The sequence below is a fragment of the Pseudopipra pipra genome, chromosome 4 (assembly GCF_036250125.1).
Source record: "Pseudopipra pipra isolate bDixPip1 chromosome 4, bDixPip1.hap1, whole genome shotgun sequence".
Taxonomy (NCBI): domain Eukaryota; kingdom Metazoa; phylum Chordata; class Aves; order Passeriformes; family Pipridae; genus Pseudopipra; species Pseudopipra pipra.
In genome coordinates, this window is record NC_087552.1 from 67,079,805 (window position 1) to 67,097,014 (window position 17,210).

Genomic DNA, 17,210 nt, shown 5'->3' on the forward strand with positions numbered 1-17,210 from the left:
TCTTAATGAGTCTGTCACTATGATCAGACAGGTGAAACCTCTGTTGTTAGTTGGGGTTTTTTTGATAGATGATTTCAGAGTCAGCCTTGTTCACTTAGGCTCATCTTCTTGGCTGCAAATAGTGTAACAAATGTGTAAATGAATGAATCATGAATTATTCATCCACCTGTGTTTCCATGAAGCAAGGGTAGAGGCATTGCTTGCTCAATTATCTGTGAGTGGAAGAACCAGGTGCTGGCTGGTCCCTGCCACAGACACCAGGCAGCAGTCTGAGTAAAGCTGTGTGGCTCCAAAGCTCACCTGGCTCCAAGGGCATTACAGCTGCTTTTGTAATACAACACTAACAAGTCCCACCAGGCCTTTGATGGCTCTGCACTGGGTCACCTCAGGTTTTGGTGTACCCCACACTGCTAGAACAGGAATACTAGAGAAAGTGCTCTAGAAGGCAGGGCCAGATCCTGAATAGGATCTGCTGTGTCCAGCATCAATTTATATGCTTTTGTCAGGAGGAAGGTGGTGTTTTTTATGTTGTTCTGTGTATTCTGTTGCAAGGCCTGCCTTCACTGAAAAAATCAATAGCCTACATTGATATAAAAATGATGAATATATAGATATAAAAATAGGAATGTATTGTTATTTTCTTCAAAATACATTCTTTTATATTCCTCAAAACATTGAATCTGAAGATGACTTTATGCACCAGATCCTAAAGTAGCAATAGGGCTATTTGTGACTTCTGAAGGTAAAAATTCCACAGCTGGATTATTGAGATTCCTTTATTCCTCAGTCCTTTCATTTGAGAGCAGGGAAAATATGGAGAAGGAAATAGTTATGAATCAGCTTGATTGCAATTCAGTAAAAGTTTTGAAAACTTGGTCCAAAATGACAGGGGAAGAAGCTTGCAGTATGATGGGGGTTTGAAATTTCCACATGACTTCCCTATCTGCTTAATGATGCTTTTTTCTTGCATTTTTAAATTCTCTTGAAAATGTTTAAGAAGAACTATTTGGCTATGCAACATCCTAGACTGTGACTGTCAGCTGTTAATTGCTGGCTTCTGGAAAATCAAGGTGTTAGAGTCACCACTTAGCTTTGTTGCTCTGGAATACAGTGCAAAAGAATGCTGAACAACCACAAGGGAAGACAAACTCCCTGCCACCAAGGGTTTGTCATTTAAAGATATTACAATCCCTTACTTGACATGATGTCATAGTTCCCTTTTCTCTGTAGTTTTGTTTCTATGATTCCTTCTTTTCACTCAGCTGTGTTCCTTAACTCTTGTTATGGAGCATGAGCCCTACTTGCATTGCTTCTGTGGACTACTATAGCATTTACTTCGAGTGAAAAATACAACACATTTTATCAACTTGAGGGTTGTGGAAATGATCTTCACAGCTAGATGGCAACAAAAGAATTCCATTAGACTTCCTGCAATAAAAAGTGAGAAATGCAATGTTGTGAGAGCACTAGAAGCAGCTGCCTGACTCTAATGTCAGTGACAGTCTCCGTCAATTTAAATATTTGCAATAGCCATAATTAAACACTTAGTAACTGGCATTGAGTTAAAATGGAAATACATTACATAGCCTTACTGCTGTGTAGATTTTAATTCCGATTTATATCCTCCTTGGCTTTGTGCCTGGATAAGTCTTGTGATTTAAAGGCTGTTTTACACAGTATAGCAATTGTCATAGAGGGCAAATTATCTTCTAAGTGAGTAACAGAATTTTGACTTTTTCTGGAAGCAGCTCCCTAAAGAGATCAAACAATGTTATGTTCTCCTTCCACTGTTTAAATACTGAAGAGATTTACATCTGCAAATAGAGAGATGGTCTGCCTGGGTCACTGAATCTAGACACTGGCTCCTGGAGGCTATCACATCACCTAAACCTTCTAAACAGATTTTCCCTCATCCTCTAAAACCAGTGTTGAAACTGGTGATCCTCTTACGCGCAGTTACTGTCATGTAAGAAGACGTGTTAGAACCTTGGGCTGACTATGCCTTCTGAAAAGATGCATTTGTAAACAAATGTTCCTTGGGTTTTGCCCTCATTTTTATCCTTTTGGAAGATGAGTGTAGCAAACCATGGCATACTTTACAATACCAGAAATACAGGTCTCAACATTCTTACCCAGATATTTGCCATTCTGCTGTAGGATCTCTGATGATAAGGTTTCAGTTTCTTAAAGCTTTTGATTATACCAGAAAAAAATCATTATATTGTAATTATTCATTATATCATTATAAAATAATATAAAATAATAAAATTATAAAGAAACACACCCATTTTTATTCTATTGTGCTTGTAAGACCTATGTTTTTCTAATCACACTGTAAAGGTGAAATAAAGAATAAAACTCAACCTTGTAGTACATAGGTACGTTGGGAGATTTCCAGCAGGCCTGAATTGGTTCCAAGTGTATTTTACTGTATATCAGAGCGCAATATATAGGTTGTGGTTCCAATTCTTGCAGCCACACAGGCAGCCCTTTTCTGAGCTGCTTCTCTGGCCATGAAGCCATGTTGAAGGAGTTTGAACTGTCTTTCCTGAATCTCTTCCAGTTCTCTCCAATGGTTCCCTTCTGAAGAATCCTGCAGGAAAGACACACAGATGATCAGACTGTGGGTGATACAGTGGTCTCCTCTTCAGAGGATACACTGAATTTCTATTTGATCCTGCTGGCTGACAACCCGGTTTGTTTTCTAACATGATTGGGAAACTTGTCAACATCAAAGTAGGTGTGTGATGAACAGAAAGGGAACCTGAGCGGCTTGCCCAGTTTAAGATGACTTAAACACAGCTGCAACACTCCACAAAACCATGGGAATGATGAACTGTAATATACCTCGGGTGAGAGAGGGGGTAATCCCAGTTTGGGATGAGGTGTGTGATGGGAAGCTGGGAAAGACGAGAGTTAGAGAGAGGGTAAGAGGCTGTCTTGATGGGATAATAAGAGTGGGAAGGCAGGTGTAGTATGGGTGAGCCCTGCTCCGTGGTGGCAGAATGTGTGACAAGAAGGTGAGGTCAAGGCCGTGGCTGGAGAAACTGTTCCTGTGCAGGAAGCAGGGTGTTGCTATTGCCAGTCATGCATGGCACCATCTGCCTCTGCCCCCCTTGCCAGTGCTGGCAGTTGAGCAAAGGTCTGTGAACAGCAGGTCTATTGCAGAGCCTTTCTCCTTATGTAATAACCAGACCTTGCTTGGCATGATGCTGGTTTTCTGGGGGATAATCTTTAAGAGTCCTGCTTGCTTTTTACGCTCCATTTTTTTTTCTACAATCTTCCTCTGCAGGTTTAAAATGCGTTCATCTTTCATGGGCCTTTCACCAGACTGGGACTTTCTTTTCTTTTCTTCTTGCCTGCAAAATCAAAAAGAAGCAATGAGAAGGCAAAATAATATCATCCCACAGAATAAATCCATCTGAGCATATATTACCTTGATAATAATGAATTTGCTCTTGCTTCTGGGAACCAGCTAGACTCAAAACAGATGTAAATCATATAACCTGCATGTGGTATTTGCAACTTGCCTCTCGTTGTTTACACCATAGCATTACTAAACCATATAGAATAATTTTTTCCCACAGGATGCCATGATGACAATATCTGAAGTACTTCAAGCTTGACATGATATTCTTCAGAAAAAAACGTGCAGAACCTGAGATAATACTGCAGCACTTTGCTTGTGAAAGCTATGGAGTTTTCCTTATATGGTCATTAGTATTCATCCTGATCGCTGTATTCCTTGGCAAATGAAAGATATTCTTTTCTGTGTAATCCCAATGCCCAGACACAGAATCTCTGGGATGGTGATGATTAATTAAGGTTAGTTGCTCTAGGTGAGCATAAATTGATAGCAGCATGTGCAGCATAAAAGTAAGGCATAAGAGAGAGGTTTTTTGACAGTCTTCCTTTTTCCTCCCCTTCTATTGTAGTCACTTTTCTGTCCTCTGGAATTTACATTTGATCTGGTTTTGCTTACTTTCACACAACTGGCACAATTTAGTCACAACTTCTTCATGCAGGTTGCACCATGTTACGTAGTGACTCAACACCCAACTTTCTCATTTATTCAACATTGCACTGGAATTTGGCTTAGTATGATCAAATTGCAGAGTTAATATTCTATCATGATCAGCTGTGATTCTCTGGCCAAATTGAGAGCTAAAGGAAATGTCAGATCTTCCAAAGAATGCACAAAATTATATAACATATAATCAGGTTAGATCTGATGCAGCTGGTGGGGATAGTTTATAAAAGATCTTTTTATATAGTGCAGTGGTGCAACATTACAATTGCTTTTATTGGAAAGCAGATAAAGACTCCAAATGACCCAGAGCAGAGTGCACCGGGGCATTGTCCAGCTGATTCTGTAACTGTCATTCTGCCAGTGGCAGGACTAGTTTCAAAGACAAGATGCCTCTTGGAAATAAATGTTTTACAACTGAACTCTACCCTTATATCTTGGGTCTTACATCAAGTGTTTTCAGTATAAGACACACTCTCTTCAAGAAGCTGGCAGATGGGGAAGAAGGAAGAAGTTCCTTCTGAGGCTAAATCCACCAATTTGCCTTAAAAAAGTGTCTGTATTAAGACTCCAGGGATCCAAACACTTCTTTCATCTTGGGAGAGATGGCTTTTGCCTGCCTTGTTAGCTTCATCTTTGCTAACAGGAAACTCTCCATGACAGCAGATTTTCTTCAGAGCAGCCATTCCAGACTAGAGGGCCCAAAATCCTCAGGGAGTGGATGAAGGGGAGATATGACCTCTGCTACATTCTAAAATGTGACTGAACTCTAAATCAGGGACACAGTTTAGCTTGGCTTCTCATTTCCAGTTGCTTTCCTGAGACACTTCCCAAACCTCTCTGCTTCTTGTGTCATACTGTCTGGTTAGGATAACATTTCCTTATCCTCCTTAATACTGTGATATACTCTGCTACACTGAGATTAATTTTTAACACTATTCTGTAAATCTGAAAATTACGTACTATCACTTAATCTAATTAAGAACATGGTTTATTTCTACTTGCACTGTACCAAGGCATTGCATTCCAAAGGATATAGGAGAACATAACAGTAAGGTTTTATGTAAATACTTGATGATTAAATCTTGTCAGTGGGAATAAAAAACAAAACCTTTCCTTACGTGCAAATCCAGATTCTTGTAAATACAATTAAAGGAAATACAGCAAGAGGTTTAACATCATGAAGCAGCAGCAGCTGCTTCTGTATTAACATTGTAAATAGTTCCTTATCCCCAGAGTAATATTTGGTCCTCTTCTACAGGAAGTCATGTGCCAGTCATCTACACTATTCCAAAAAGCTGCCAATCCCATAGATTTTCAGATGCCACACCATATCATAATGGAAACTCCAAGAGGGGAAGGAATGAAAAACAAAATTTTAAAATTCTGGTTTTCTGTGATGGTCAGTTGAGAACTTTCACGACTCAAGACAGAAAAACCTCTTATGATCTCTGTCACCTCATATCACGTATTTCCGAAGGAAATATGGTAACAGCCAGTCAGAAAGGGCTAGTACATAGTTAGAAAAGTCCTATCCGGATTCAATATAAAATTACGTGATAATTTATGAAAAATCTTCTGTGTTTAAAAAATGGAGAATTTGAGGATTTGCACAGATGATTCCTCCTAGAAACTACATTTTGCTCTTCATTTACATTTTCAATCTCCATCTTTGCATCAAAAGTATAAAGAGATAGATGTATGACAGCTCTTAACTGACTCAATACTTGTAGGAGATAGAGTAAAAATGATGACTTTACCATTCTAGGGACCAGAATATCAACCTAAGCAGCTGAGACTGTATTTATAACCTCATCTTGCAAAATGGAGTCTTGTGCAATAAACACATTTTGTTAAAAAAAACCCAAACCAGGATTGCCTTATAGTGCAATAAACATTTTTTTGTTTCCTCATACTCTCAGTCTCCCTGTACTTCCCTCCTTGCCTTTTTCTGTCCTGCACCATATAATTCTTAGTTACTGCAGTAAGTAAAGTGAATGTATCTAACTGTTAACAGTTCACTTTTAAGGCAGTAATTATTTTGAAATTTAAGAACTCTACACTATTAGACTGATTACTATTTTGTATTAATGTGAGGGATTTAAGCACTCAAAATCTGACTCCTTTCCAAAATAATCAACTTATTAAGCACCTAATTTTAGGTGAGGAAGTGATTTTTATTCATAACAGTGTTTTCCTCATTTGAAATAAAGATTATGAGGGTGTATAATCAAAGTTCATTCACTGAATCACAGAATGGCTGAGGCTGAAAAGCACCTCTGGGGGTCATCTTGTCCAACCTGCTCAAGCAGAGCCACCTCGAGCTGGTTGCACAGGAATGTGTCCAGATGGCTTTTGAATGTCTCCAAGGATGGAGACTCCACAACCTCTCTGTACAACCTGTGCCAGTGCTTGGTCACCCTCACAGTAAAAAGTGTTTCCTGATGTTCCTCTTTTCCTTTCAATGGTCACCACTGAGAAGAGCCTGGCTTTGCTTTTTTAAATGTCTCTCTTCACATCTTATATTTCTGATCCATCATTGCTGATAAATCTCCTTCTGTTTGAATGCTAGTGAAGAACTCATTACCAGCGTAGGAAATGAGAAACTAAATCTTACTTCCTTACTGCAAACATACACAGGACTCTTTTATGAAGTATTTCTTAAATTTGTGAAATCAATGAAATCATGAGTATTGTGAAGTACCAAACCAAAGTCCCTTATATTGTTAATTATTCAGCTTTTTTTCATTATTCTAGGCTATATTTTTGAAGATCTGAAGGAACAACCACATACAGCCATAGCATAGCACTATTTTTTTCCCCCTCCATGTGCTGTTTGCCCCTTCCCTCAGTTCTGTGCTGTATCTCAGGGTTGTGCTGCTAGAGTGCCTTATGAGTTTTGAAGGATGGGCCTCCGTTCTCCAGTCCTCATCCAGAAAGCTTTTGAACCCCTAAATCAGACCTGGACACTCCAGGGAACACCTGCTTTAGGAAGTTTGTTCTACTTGGATAGGACCATCACAGCCATTCATCCATAACCCTCCCTTCTGCTTGTCCTCTTTCTCTTTCTCAGTAAATTAGCATGTTTTCAAACACACAGAAATCTGCTGGTGCTCAAGTTTGAAATCTGAGAACTCAAATGTTCATCCACTTCATATGCCAGTGCTGATTTTCAAACTGTGTGAAATTCTAGCAATTAAAGGGATGTCCTGCATATGAACTGCATTCATTGTTAAGTTTCTGCAAGCGCTCACAAAGCCACTGCTGTGATGGGTGTCACGGCTTGCAGTCTGTTAAAGGCCAATGTCTCAGTAATTTGTCATGTTCCATTTCCTGTTTTGTTAATATGACTCACCATAGGCCTGCTCAATGTGCTTCTTTTGTGTTGATGTCTGTCTGTTTGTTAATGACATTGAAAGGAACCTGTTTGATAGGGACCTGATTAAACTCCAGCGGACATTAAAGCACTTTTTTTAGCAAAGTTTAGCTGCCATACTTCAGCTGATTAGCAGTAGCCTTCAACATAATGCAATTTAAGATATAAACACCTAGTTTCATATTGATGCATAGGGCTAACTTATGAGGACCATTGGTAAGGTTTGCTATTCTATCCCTATAATGAATTAACTCTGTAAACATAAAAATTTGCTTTTTACATCTCCTGTGCAGCGTACCAAGAAAACAACCCAAACAATTAATCTCTCACACTGATTTGATCGATATTTCAGAATTCAAGATCTGCAAATAAGGTTTAATATACTAAGTCTATATTTTCTATAGAGAGGAATAAAAACTGCTTCAAAGTGTCTAACATTTGTAAATGCTATGGCCAGTGTGCCATATTTCTGTATTAACAGAAATAACACCAGAGATTTGGATTCTAGATGAAAATGCTTGAAATACACTCCTAAAGAACAACATTTTTTATATACTTTTTATAGGAGAGTCTTCCAAGTTTCATACATAGATTGCCTGGGAGCCATGAAAGGAAAATGTCTTACAACATCTATAATGAAACTTTATATTTTCTTTACTTGGAGAGCAAACAGAGCACATTAAAATTACTGTATTATTTATCATAAGTCTGACCAGAAGCTTGCAAATTTAGTGTTTAACTTCATTTGGATTCTACTATCTTTGGCATGCTGCTCTGTTCTAAAAAACATTTCAAATGACAGGACAAAAAAGTGAATCAAAGTTAGCTTCTCATTCAAGCATAGCTTATTTCAGGATCAGAACAGTTTTAGGTCTGAATTAAGCCAAAGAGTTTAAAGTTTAAAGGAACCCAGTGCAATACAAAATTCACAGACTGCACATCTAGCAGGACAGATGATTCTTTAAGCAGTTAATAGTGAAACAGGTTTCACGTAGTACACAAATTCTTAATGTCCAGTTTGTGTCTCTACTGGAAAGCAGTGGCTTGAGTTGCTCCCACAGGGTTTCACAATATTGAATGCTTAGCAATGAGGGTGTATTTCCAGCTCCAACTCCATTTCAAGTTCTTAAGTCTTAAAATCTTGTCTTGATATATGCCATAGAAAAGAGGGTCACTGATCTGTGCAGTCAATCCACTGCAGCCGCAGTTATTGATTCATTAAATTCATTAAACTATCTTCTTAAGTACTAACATACTAAAACCCAAGTCTTTGGAGATTAACTATCAGCAAAAAAACAAATTAGAGCTGAGACTAGTGTAAACTAGTTAAAGGAATACATCAGTACTGCCTTCTGTAATTGGGATTTAGAACTGGATGATTAATCAATAACATGAACTGAACTCTAAGAAGCCACCTTTGGCCATAAACATGAATCTAAGAAATGTCTGAAGACGTATATTTGTAGCTTGATAAAATATGTCTTCAGAATGTCAGCCTGAAATAAGTTTGCAAAATACATATAGCAAGACAAGGACTAACCTCTCAAAGCCACAAAAGGGAAAAGGTGAAAGACAACTTGCAAGAAAACAGTGGCAAATATTCCAGATGCAGTAAAAATGATGTAAGATGTGTGCCACATTTGATTCTTTTACACAGGCTCAGCTTTATTTGTAAATAGCTTTAACTTAGATTTTAAACCCTTTGTGGAAGGGACCTGTCTTCTGCATATGTGAGGCATCTATGTTAGTTATGGATCCTTGATGACAATGAATAATAAATATAATAATTAATAATAAATATGAATAATAAATGCAGAATTTTATCAGAGAGCCTGTAAGCAAAGAATTTCCTCTTTGATCTAGTGCCATATTTAATTTATAACTTATTATTGCTATCAGAAAATATTCTTCCTAAAGTATTTTTAACTTCTAGAATAAGGCCTGGCTTTTCACATTACAGATGATATTCAAGGAAGAAAGCTACAGCCTTAATATTGGTTTAGATGAAAACAAGAAACCACTTTAAGTGGTAAGCTAGAATGATTCTAATAACATCAAATTAGTTCTGATTAGCTGAAAAGGAACAGAAGAAAGGCAAAACTTCTTTCTAAATTTATATTATTGGCTCTGAATCCTGGGGCAATACTGTCAACACTAGCCTATGGAGTGTCTTCAACCATAAATGATGAAAAAGATTTGTTAAATCTGATGCAAATTATTTTCAAGAACAAAAAGGAAATCCTGTCCCCAGTGTAATCCTTGACAAAAGTCATACTGATTTACAAAAGGGCAGTATTTTGCTCTCTACTTGTTCTTCTCCTCAAGGGGCTGGCAAAATATTAACAAAGTCGCAATGTCTTAAATGTCACATGCTGTTTTATACTGACTTTAAAGCAGCTGCTCGTCCAAGTTCTGCTCTGAATTGGGAAATCTGGTCCAGTTTTTCTAGAATAAGTTGTTCCTTAGCTTGTTTTTCATGAATTATCTGGTCTCTCTTCTCTTCCTCTGCTGCCTTCTGTGCTTCTTTGAGTAGAGCGAGGCGTTCATGTAGTTCCACTATTGACATTTCACAAAATAAACCATGGCCACCAGTCTATAGAACACGAAATATACGTTTAAATAACACTGTAAATACCAAGGGGAGAGTAAATGAGTAAAACCAGAACATTTTGATTGTGTTCCAATGCATGCTGAATATATTCTGACGTCCAGAAATATAGGGATGGCCCTAAAGTTACTGGTATTTAAAAGCTGTTTTTAAAATGTAGAGCTTATCTCTTGTATGTGTGATCATAAAATATTTAAAGAAAAAGCATTGAAATATACAGAAGATTAATCATAAATACATTTGCTCTCCAAAAAAATTCTACTTGACTTTTAGTTTTAATTACACATTCAAATTTTAAAAATGTGCAAAACTACTTTTCTTTTTTAATGTGTAAAACTAGAACAGACTTTAAACTAAAAAATAGGTACCACCACAGGTAAATGAAATGATAAATGGTCATTTATCATTTATCATTGGTGGTGAATGGAAATAAATCCAGTTGGTGGCTGGTCACGAGTGGTGTTCCTCGGGGCTCAGTATTGGGGCTGGTCCTGTTTAACATCTTTATTGATGATCTGGACAAGGTGATCAAATGCATCCTCAGTCAGTTTGCAGATAGAATCATAGTATCATAAAATCAGCTGGGTTGGAAGGGACCTCTGAGATCATCAAGTCCAACCCTTGATCCACTACCTCTGTGGTTACTAGACCATGGCACTAAGCGCCACATCCAGTCTCATCTTAAAAACCTCCAGGGATGGAGAATCCACCACTTCCCTGGGCAGCCCATTCCAATGCTTGATTACCCTTTCTGTAAAGAATTTCTTCCTAATATCCAACCTAAACCTCCCCTGGCGCAGCTTAAGACCCTGCCCTCTTGTATTGCTGATAGTTGCCTGGGAGAAGAGACCAACCCCCACCTGGCTCCAACCTCCTGTCAGGGAGTTGTAGAGAGTGATGAGGTCTCCCCTGAGCCTCCTCCTCTCCAGGCTCAACAACCCCAGCTCCCTCAGCCTCTCCTCATAGGACTTGTACTCGAGTCCCTTCACCAGCCTTGTTGCTCTTCTCTGACCTGCTCCAGCATCTCAGTATCCTTCCTGATACCAAGTGGGGTGGGAGTGTTGATCTGCTGGGGGGCAGGAAGGCTCTGCAGAGGAATCTAGATCAGCTGGATCAGTGGTCTGAGGTTCAACAAGGCAAAGCCTTGTTTCGGTCACAACAACCCCCTGCAGTGCTGCAGGCTGGGGGGAAGTGGCTGGAAAGCTGCCTGGAGGAAAAGGACCTGGGGTCCAACAGTGGGTGAACATGAGTGTGTGTGCCCAGGTGGCCAAGAAGGCCAATGGCATCCTGGCCTGTTTCAGGAATAGTGTGGCCAGCAGGACCAGGGCAGCGATTGTCCCCCGTGCTGGGCACTGGTGAGGCCACACCTCAAGTACTGTGTCCAGTTCTGGGCCTCTCATTTCAAAGAGGACATTGAGGTGCTGGAGTGAGTCCAGAGAAGGGCAGCAGAGCTGGGGAAGGGTCTGGAGCACAAGTCTGATGAAGAGCGACTGAGAGAGCTGGCGGGGCTCAGCCTGGAGAAAAGGAGGGTCAGGGGGGACCTTATTGTCATCTACAACTTCCTGACAAGAGGTTGTAGTGAGGTGAGGGTTGGCTTCTTCTGCCATGTCTCAAGTGAAAGGATGAGAAGAAATGGCTTTAAGTTGTGTCAGAGGAGGTTCAGATTAGATATTAGAAAAACTTTTTTCACTGAAAGAGTGGTTAGGCATTGGAATAAGTTGCCTAGGGAGGTGGTGGAGTCACTGTCTCTGAAAGTGTTATTCTTCTTTCAGTGTAGATAAGAAAAATGGAAAAGTATTTTCAGCTAATCTAGTTCTGATTTAGTGGTAAGTTAACAGATTTCTGGATGTTGCCTAAGTCTGGGCATTACAAAGCCCAATCTCAGGCATATCAGTTGTTGTGCATCAACAGAAGTTTAGGATACAGTTCCTGTAGACTTAAACACATTCACACAAGTCATTTGCACAGTACATACGTAACAGCTCAGAAGGTTTTCGGTTCTCTTGACCATCTCTTTCATATACCTAAATGTTGACAGTTTTAAAAGCAAAGGAAATTTATTTTGCTAATTACCATGGCTATCACCACTGCAATATGAACAGCTATACCTCAGTCCAGTGTTTGTGTTCATTCAGTTCTTATCCAGGACTGACAAATCTTTGAATCTGTTAATATGGGTAGAACATCTTGTAATCACTTGCTAGTTTCTTTTTGTAAGATATAGGGAAACCCAGATTCTATGGGCAAAATTCAAAGAAGGTTCAAGGGAACTAAGTTTTCACTTACCATCAGAATATTGCTCTTGATAAAATTTTTTGGTTTATAACTTTGGGAAAGTTCCATTTCAAATCTAACCTTTGTGTTATGGGGTCACTTTGTACTTAATGCACCCAGACTGTGATATATCTGCATGCAATACACGATTCCTCTTAATGTGTGAAACATATACAGGACACATTTATGTAAAAACAGTAGTTCTGCTTTTTGAGTTTACCTCTGTTAAGTCAACAAACTTATGTCTGATGCCAGGTATAGACTCAAGAGCTCGTATTTGTTGAATTAGTTCATATCTTTTCTTAGCCTTCTCCTCCTCTTCTTTTAAAGCTTGCCGAAGAAGTTCTCCACTTTCTTCAGAAACTTGCTGAGCTGAAAGATAAGAATTAATCTCTGTTAGCTGGTTTCCTATTTTAACAAGTAGTCCATCTGGAGGAAAATTTATATGCATTTGTGAATAATGATAATAATACTGATCTGAAGGTACTTGAGGGAACAGTCTGGCATTGGTGGGAGGAATCATTAGAGAAACAAATGAGTACTTCCCACCTCCACTATCTATCCTTCTATTCAGCTCATAAATGGACTGTATACATACACAGGCACTTTGAATTACTGCTTTGTAGTTTCTGTTCTCATCTGTGCATACTATTTCATTATTTAATCAAAGGATATTATACAATAGAAAATATTCATAGTTTTTCAGGCTATGTATATCCTAGAAATCACTGAATTGCAAAGGCTGGTGGGCTCTGCTAGTCCATTTTGGAGTGGCTAACACTGTCTGCCTCAACCCTTACGGATATAAGTGTGGAGATACACAAGCAGAGAAAATTCTCCTCACCAAGATATGCCCAACTAGGGGCAGTCTGTTCATACAGTAGATGTTAAACATGGCATTGCATTGAAATATGTACAACCACGTCAGTGAAACAGCCTGGGCTTTATTAGCTAATGCATTAACTGAAGAATTTTCTTTAAGGATAATGGAGGATGAGTAACATTATTTCCCTTAATCACAACCACTGGTCTATCTTGGAGGTGTTACATCCTTCTCCCTTGTGATACTGTCCTTCTAGAAGATGGCTTTTCTTTAAATAGGTACAGTCTTCTTCTCTGGATGGCCTTCTCTGGAGAAGACAATAATCTTGAGCCATGATTCTTTCACAGCAGTTGCCAGGCAAAAATGATATGAATCACAAGAATCTGAGCTTCATGACTTGACAAAAAGTAGAGTCATTCACGAGTTACTTTTAGATGGAAGGAAATCTGGTTGCAGAACATTAGTGCTTTATTTCTCCCATTTAAACAAAGACTAAGTCCCATGATCAGTAGCTTAGAATTTCTGATCTATCCAGCTTATTCCTGGAATTCATATTCATACATTCATGGGAATGTACAGCCTGGATCTTTCCCTCAGTTTTACTTTCCCCTCTGTAAAAATTGTAATTGGCCCACTAAAAGAAAGATGAAGTAATTTGGGGACATTTAGCACCATCTCTCATTTTTCTGGCAATATATAAATACCTATCTGCTGTTTGTATTCCTGCAGCTTTGTTTTTACTTGCTTTACATTCTTGTGTCCTTCCATGACCTGCTCCGCCAGCTCTTTCATTTCTTTCTGTTCCTGTAGACGTTTCTCTGCCTGCTGGTGCATCAGCTCTGCTTTCTAAATTGCAAACAAAGAGGTGAACACAACTCCTGATGGCTGGTGACCCGAGTGCCTCAAATCATTGAAACAGGGCAAGGACAATTGGATTCAAACTATGACATCATCCACCAAAGTAGCAAAGGACATTGGCTGGGGACAAGAAAGAGACAGATTTAAGTTCCCTTCTTTGTTTTATTTACTCACAACTGCCCTCCCTGACATTTGTGCTGCTATTTTCCATGATTCCCTCCTACATGTTTCTAAAAGCAGACAAAAAGAGCCATTTCTAGATCTGGTTGTGAGATAGCAAGAGGTGTGGTAATCTAATATATAGCTGTTTATGTGCCTACATAACAGGATCTTCTTGGGCCTAAGCCGTAGCTCTGTAACACAGCCCACTTGTGGCTACCATGTTCCTTTCTTTATCAGAGGAAAGGAACAAGAAGCAGGAAAATGGATTTTCCCAGATTAGATTCCTTCCTGTTCTTTCTGGTTTAGATGTAATACCAGAGTTTTAAAGGGAGGAGGAAGGTCAGCAACAACAGCTCTTGGTGCCCAGTGTGTCTGGAGATCTGCATGTGGATGAAATACCCTGCTGGCATCTGTTGACAGGCAAAGGGAGCTACCTGGAATTGGCCAGCTTAGAGCAAGTCTTATTTGCACATCCCCAGATCTATTCATATTGAGGCATTTCTGTTAACAAATAGAACACATATGCTCTGAAATTACGTTGAACATAACAATTGCAATAATTTTGGAATGAGTGCGAGTGTCACACTATGATCAGTTGTACATAGTAGGGTTCACTGTAAATCCTTGCTACAGTCTGTCTAAACAAACATGAAGACTCAATGCCAAAAAAAGATTGAAAGATTTTACAGGGCAGAAAAGGAGTTCATTAAGCAAGTTTCCCTTTTGCAGCAGGGTCTTTATCAAAATTTTGTACATTTGCTGTCCCATCTTACGTTGCTGAGACACTGAAGAGAGACATCTGTGAGAGATGGTCAAGAAACAATTACTGGCCTACAGGGCATAGCAACATACTGGACTAATAGAAAAGCCTGTGACAGTGGCTATGAAAAGTTTTTAAAATCTATAGTATGTGTTGATTATTGATCACCTGTTTAGTTTATAGAAAATGTAAGGCAAATTTGGGAAAACAATGAAAAGATCTAGCAATGTTTTTGGGAAACTGATTTGCCAGATCAAAAACTGTGTGAAACTGTTTCTTGGCAAAAATACTCGGTTTTCCATATAGGTGGATCCAAAGAGGGTTCTCTGCCTGAGTTTTCCCTTAAGAGAGATCTAGGCATGTCAGATAATATGAAGTCAATTGAATTATAACAGTTGAAGAAAACAAATTCTTTCATATTTGTGGCTCTCATTTTAACAAGATAAAGAAATTAGTCCTATATTTTATCGATTTCATTGCAAATGGTGCTTTGTATCTCAGTATCTGTTCGAAAGGGATTTCCATAATGATGTGAATATAGGGGAGCATGCTTTAACCTTCTGCTTCTATTCAATTTACTTCTTAAGTGTTATCAATCAAATCAATCACTTGTACAAGTACTTTAATGTACAAGCACTGCTGCATCTGGAAGTTATAGCACTATTTTTCCTTTATTTGCAGACTTAAGTGAGTAAAGATGCTGCATAGAATTTTTACACCTTATAGGAGGTCTCATCTGTGGTGTGTTTTACACTGATTGAAAGTAAGCAAAATTTGAGCATCTCTGTATGCATTACCTCTTCCCTCAACAGATCAGCTTTCTTCTTGTTTTCTTGAATTACATTCTGACGGGCTAGAACTGCCTCTTCATGACTCAGTTTCCCTTGAAGCCTCCTACACTCTATTTCAGCCAGCTGTTCTTCCAAATCTTTTCCACGCATCTGTTTTTGCCATTCCAAGAATTCAGATGGGTCTCCAAACCCTTGTTCCAAATTTTCAATTCTACAAGAGAGAAAAGAAGAGCATACCATTCTAAGGATCTGGCTCTGCAGCCCTTCCTTGGTTCATAAAACATTTCCTGTAGTTTTTTGTGATAGGAAGGGTTTGATCTCTGCTGAGAAAAAGTTGGTCATTGCAAAGCCATTTGGCAGATATATTTTAATTCCAGTCTAAGAGGTGTTTCTACTATGAGGAATGCCTGAGAAAGCCAGACTGGAAGAAAGTACATGAGGGCACAGACCTGAAAGTTTTCAGTAAAAGAAAGCCCCAAGAGAGGGCAAACTTTAGCTACATATGGATTCTCATAAGGAACAGAGAGAATCAGGCTGAAGGTATGAACATTTTCTCAGAGGATTGCTTTCCTTACAGGTAGAAATAACAAATAACTTTTCTCTTTGGCAATCTTCTTGGCAACTTTAACACAGAGAACTAAAAACTTCTGCTTAATTCTGTTTCTGTTTTGCATTCTGTCAATTAAATAATATTGCTGTAATGAGGCAAAGAAGTATTCAGCTATTAAGCAAAGTCACATTCTTATTTTTTGTCCTCAGCTGAGAGAGAAAAGCATAGCAAAGCCCTGGGGCAGGCCCATCAAAGTCCTGCAGCAGAGGAGGGAATGAGCCAATAACTAGGGCAGAGACACAAACATGCAGTGAATTGCATCTTAACTGCTGGTCCCCAATGCATATATATGTGTGTGTATATATACATATCTATATATATCTGTTGTGTGTTAAATGCAGCTGAAGATTAAACTTATTAATGTAAAATAGTTACAGGGAAAATCTATTCTTTGCTGAGTAGAACAAATTCTGCCATCTAGAGTGAACAGTATCATATCTAATACAAAAGAGCCTCAATGTACATACATAGCTGATAACAGAACCTGAGTGATGTATAGTATCTTACTGCTGGAATCCTGATGCTTCTACTAAAACCTGAAAGGTTGAAAGACCAAGTCCAACCTTACACAGTCATTCCAGGACTTAAAATGCTAACAATATTTAGTACTTAACCTGGTAAGTCAGGTGGTTTAGAAGTAATACTAAATCAAGATGACATGATAGAGGTTTAATCTTTCTTAAAATTTTTAGTGAAAATGTTCTGTAATTGTAGTTACAGAATACAATCTGTAGTGGCCATCCAGGAGTCACCCTCTCCCTAGTAAACATCCTGTGAAAACCTATCCTGCTGAATAATGATTCCTTATGTCAGAGGAATCCTTATGTCAGGATTCCTTAGAGCCCTAAGTGCACCAAAAGGACCTGCAACCTCTTATTCCCACCCCACCACCACTGCCCAGGATTTAGTGCTTGTGTTCAA

At 38.8% G+C, this 17,210-nt stretch overlaps 1 protein-coding gene across 6 annotated transcripts in view; it reads right to left on the minus strand.

Moving 5' to 3' along the window:
• Positions 1–608: 608 nt before the first annotated feature.
• CFAP99 (cilia and flagella associated protein 99) overlaps positions 609–17,210 on the minus strand; it is a 54,783-nt gene continuing 38,181 nt past the window's right edge. For 5 of the 6 annotated variants that reach the window (XM_064653394.1, XM_064653395.1, XM_064653393.1 and 2 more), the window contains 6 exons: positions 15,686–15,890; positions 13,813–13,954; positions 12,506–12,657; positions 9,791–9,996; positions 3,197–3,359; positions 2,269–2,593 (listed from right to left, as the gene is read on the minus strand). In XM_064653394.1, coding sequence (XP_064509464.1) covers positions 2,426–2,593; positions 3,197–3,359; positions 9,791–9,996; positions 12,506–12,657; positions 13,813–13,954; positions 15,686–15,890 — 1,036 coding nt within the window. In that variant the 3' untranslated portion in view covers positions 2,269–2,425. Of the gene's footprint in view, positions 1,429–2,268; positions 2,594–3,196; positions 3,360–9,790; positions 9,997–12,505; positions 12,658–13,812; positions 13,955–15,685; positions 15,891–17,210 lie in introns of those variants that run through there. The other variant, XR_010430266.1, reaches the window with a different exon arrangement.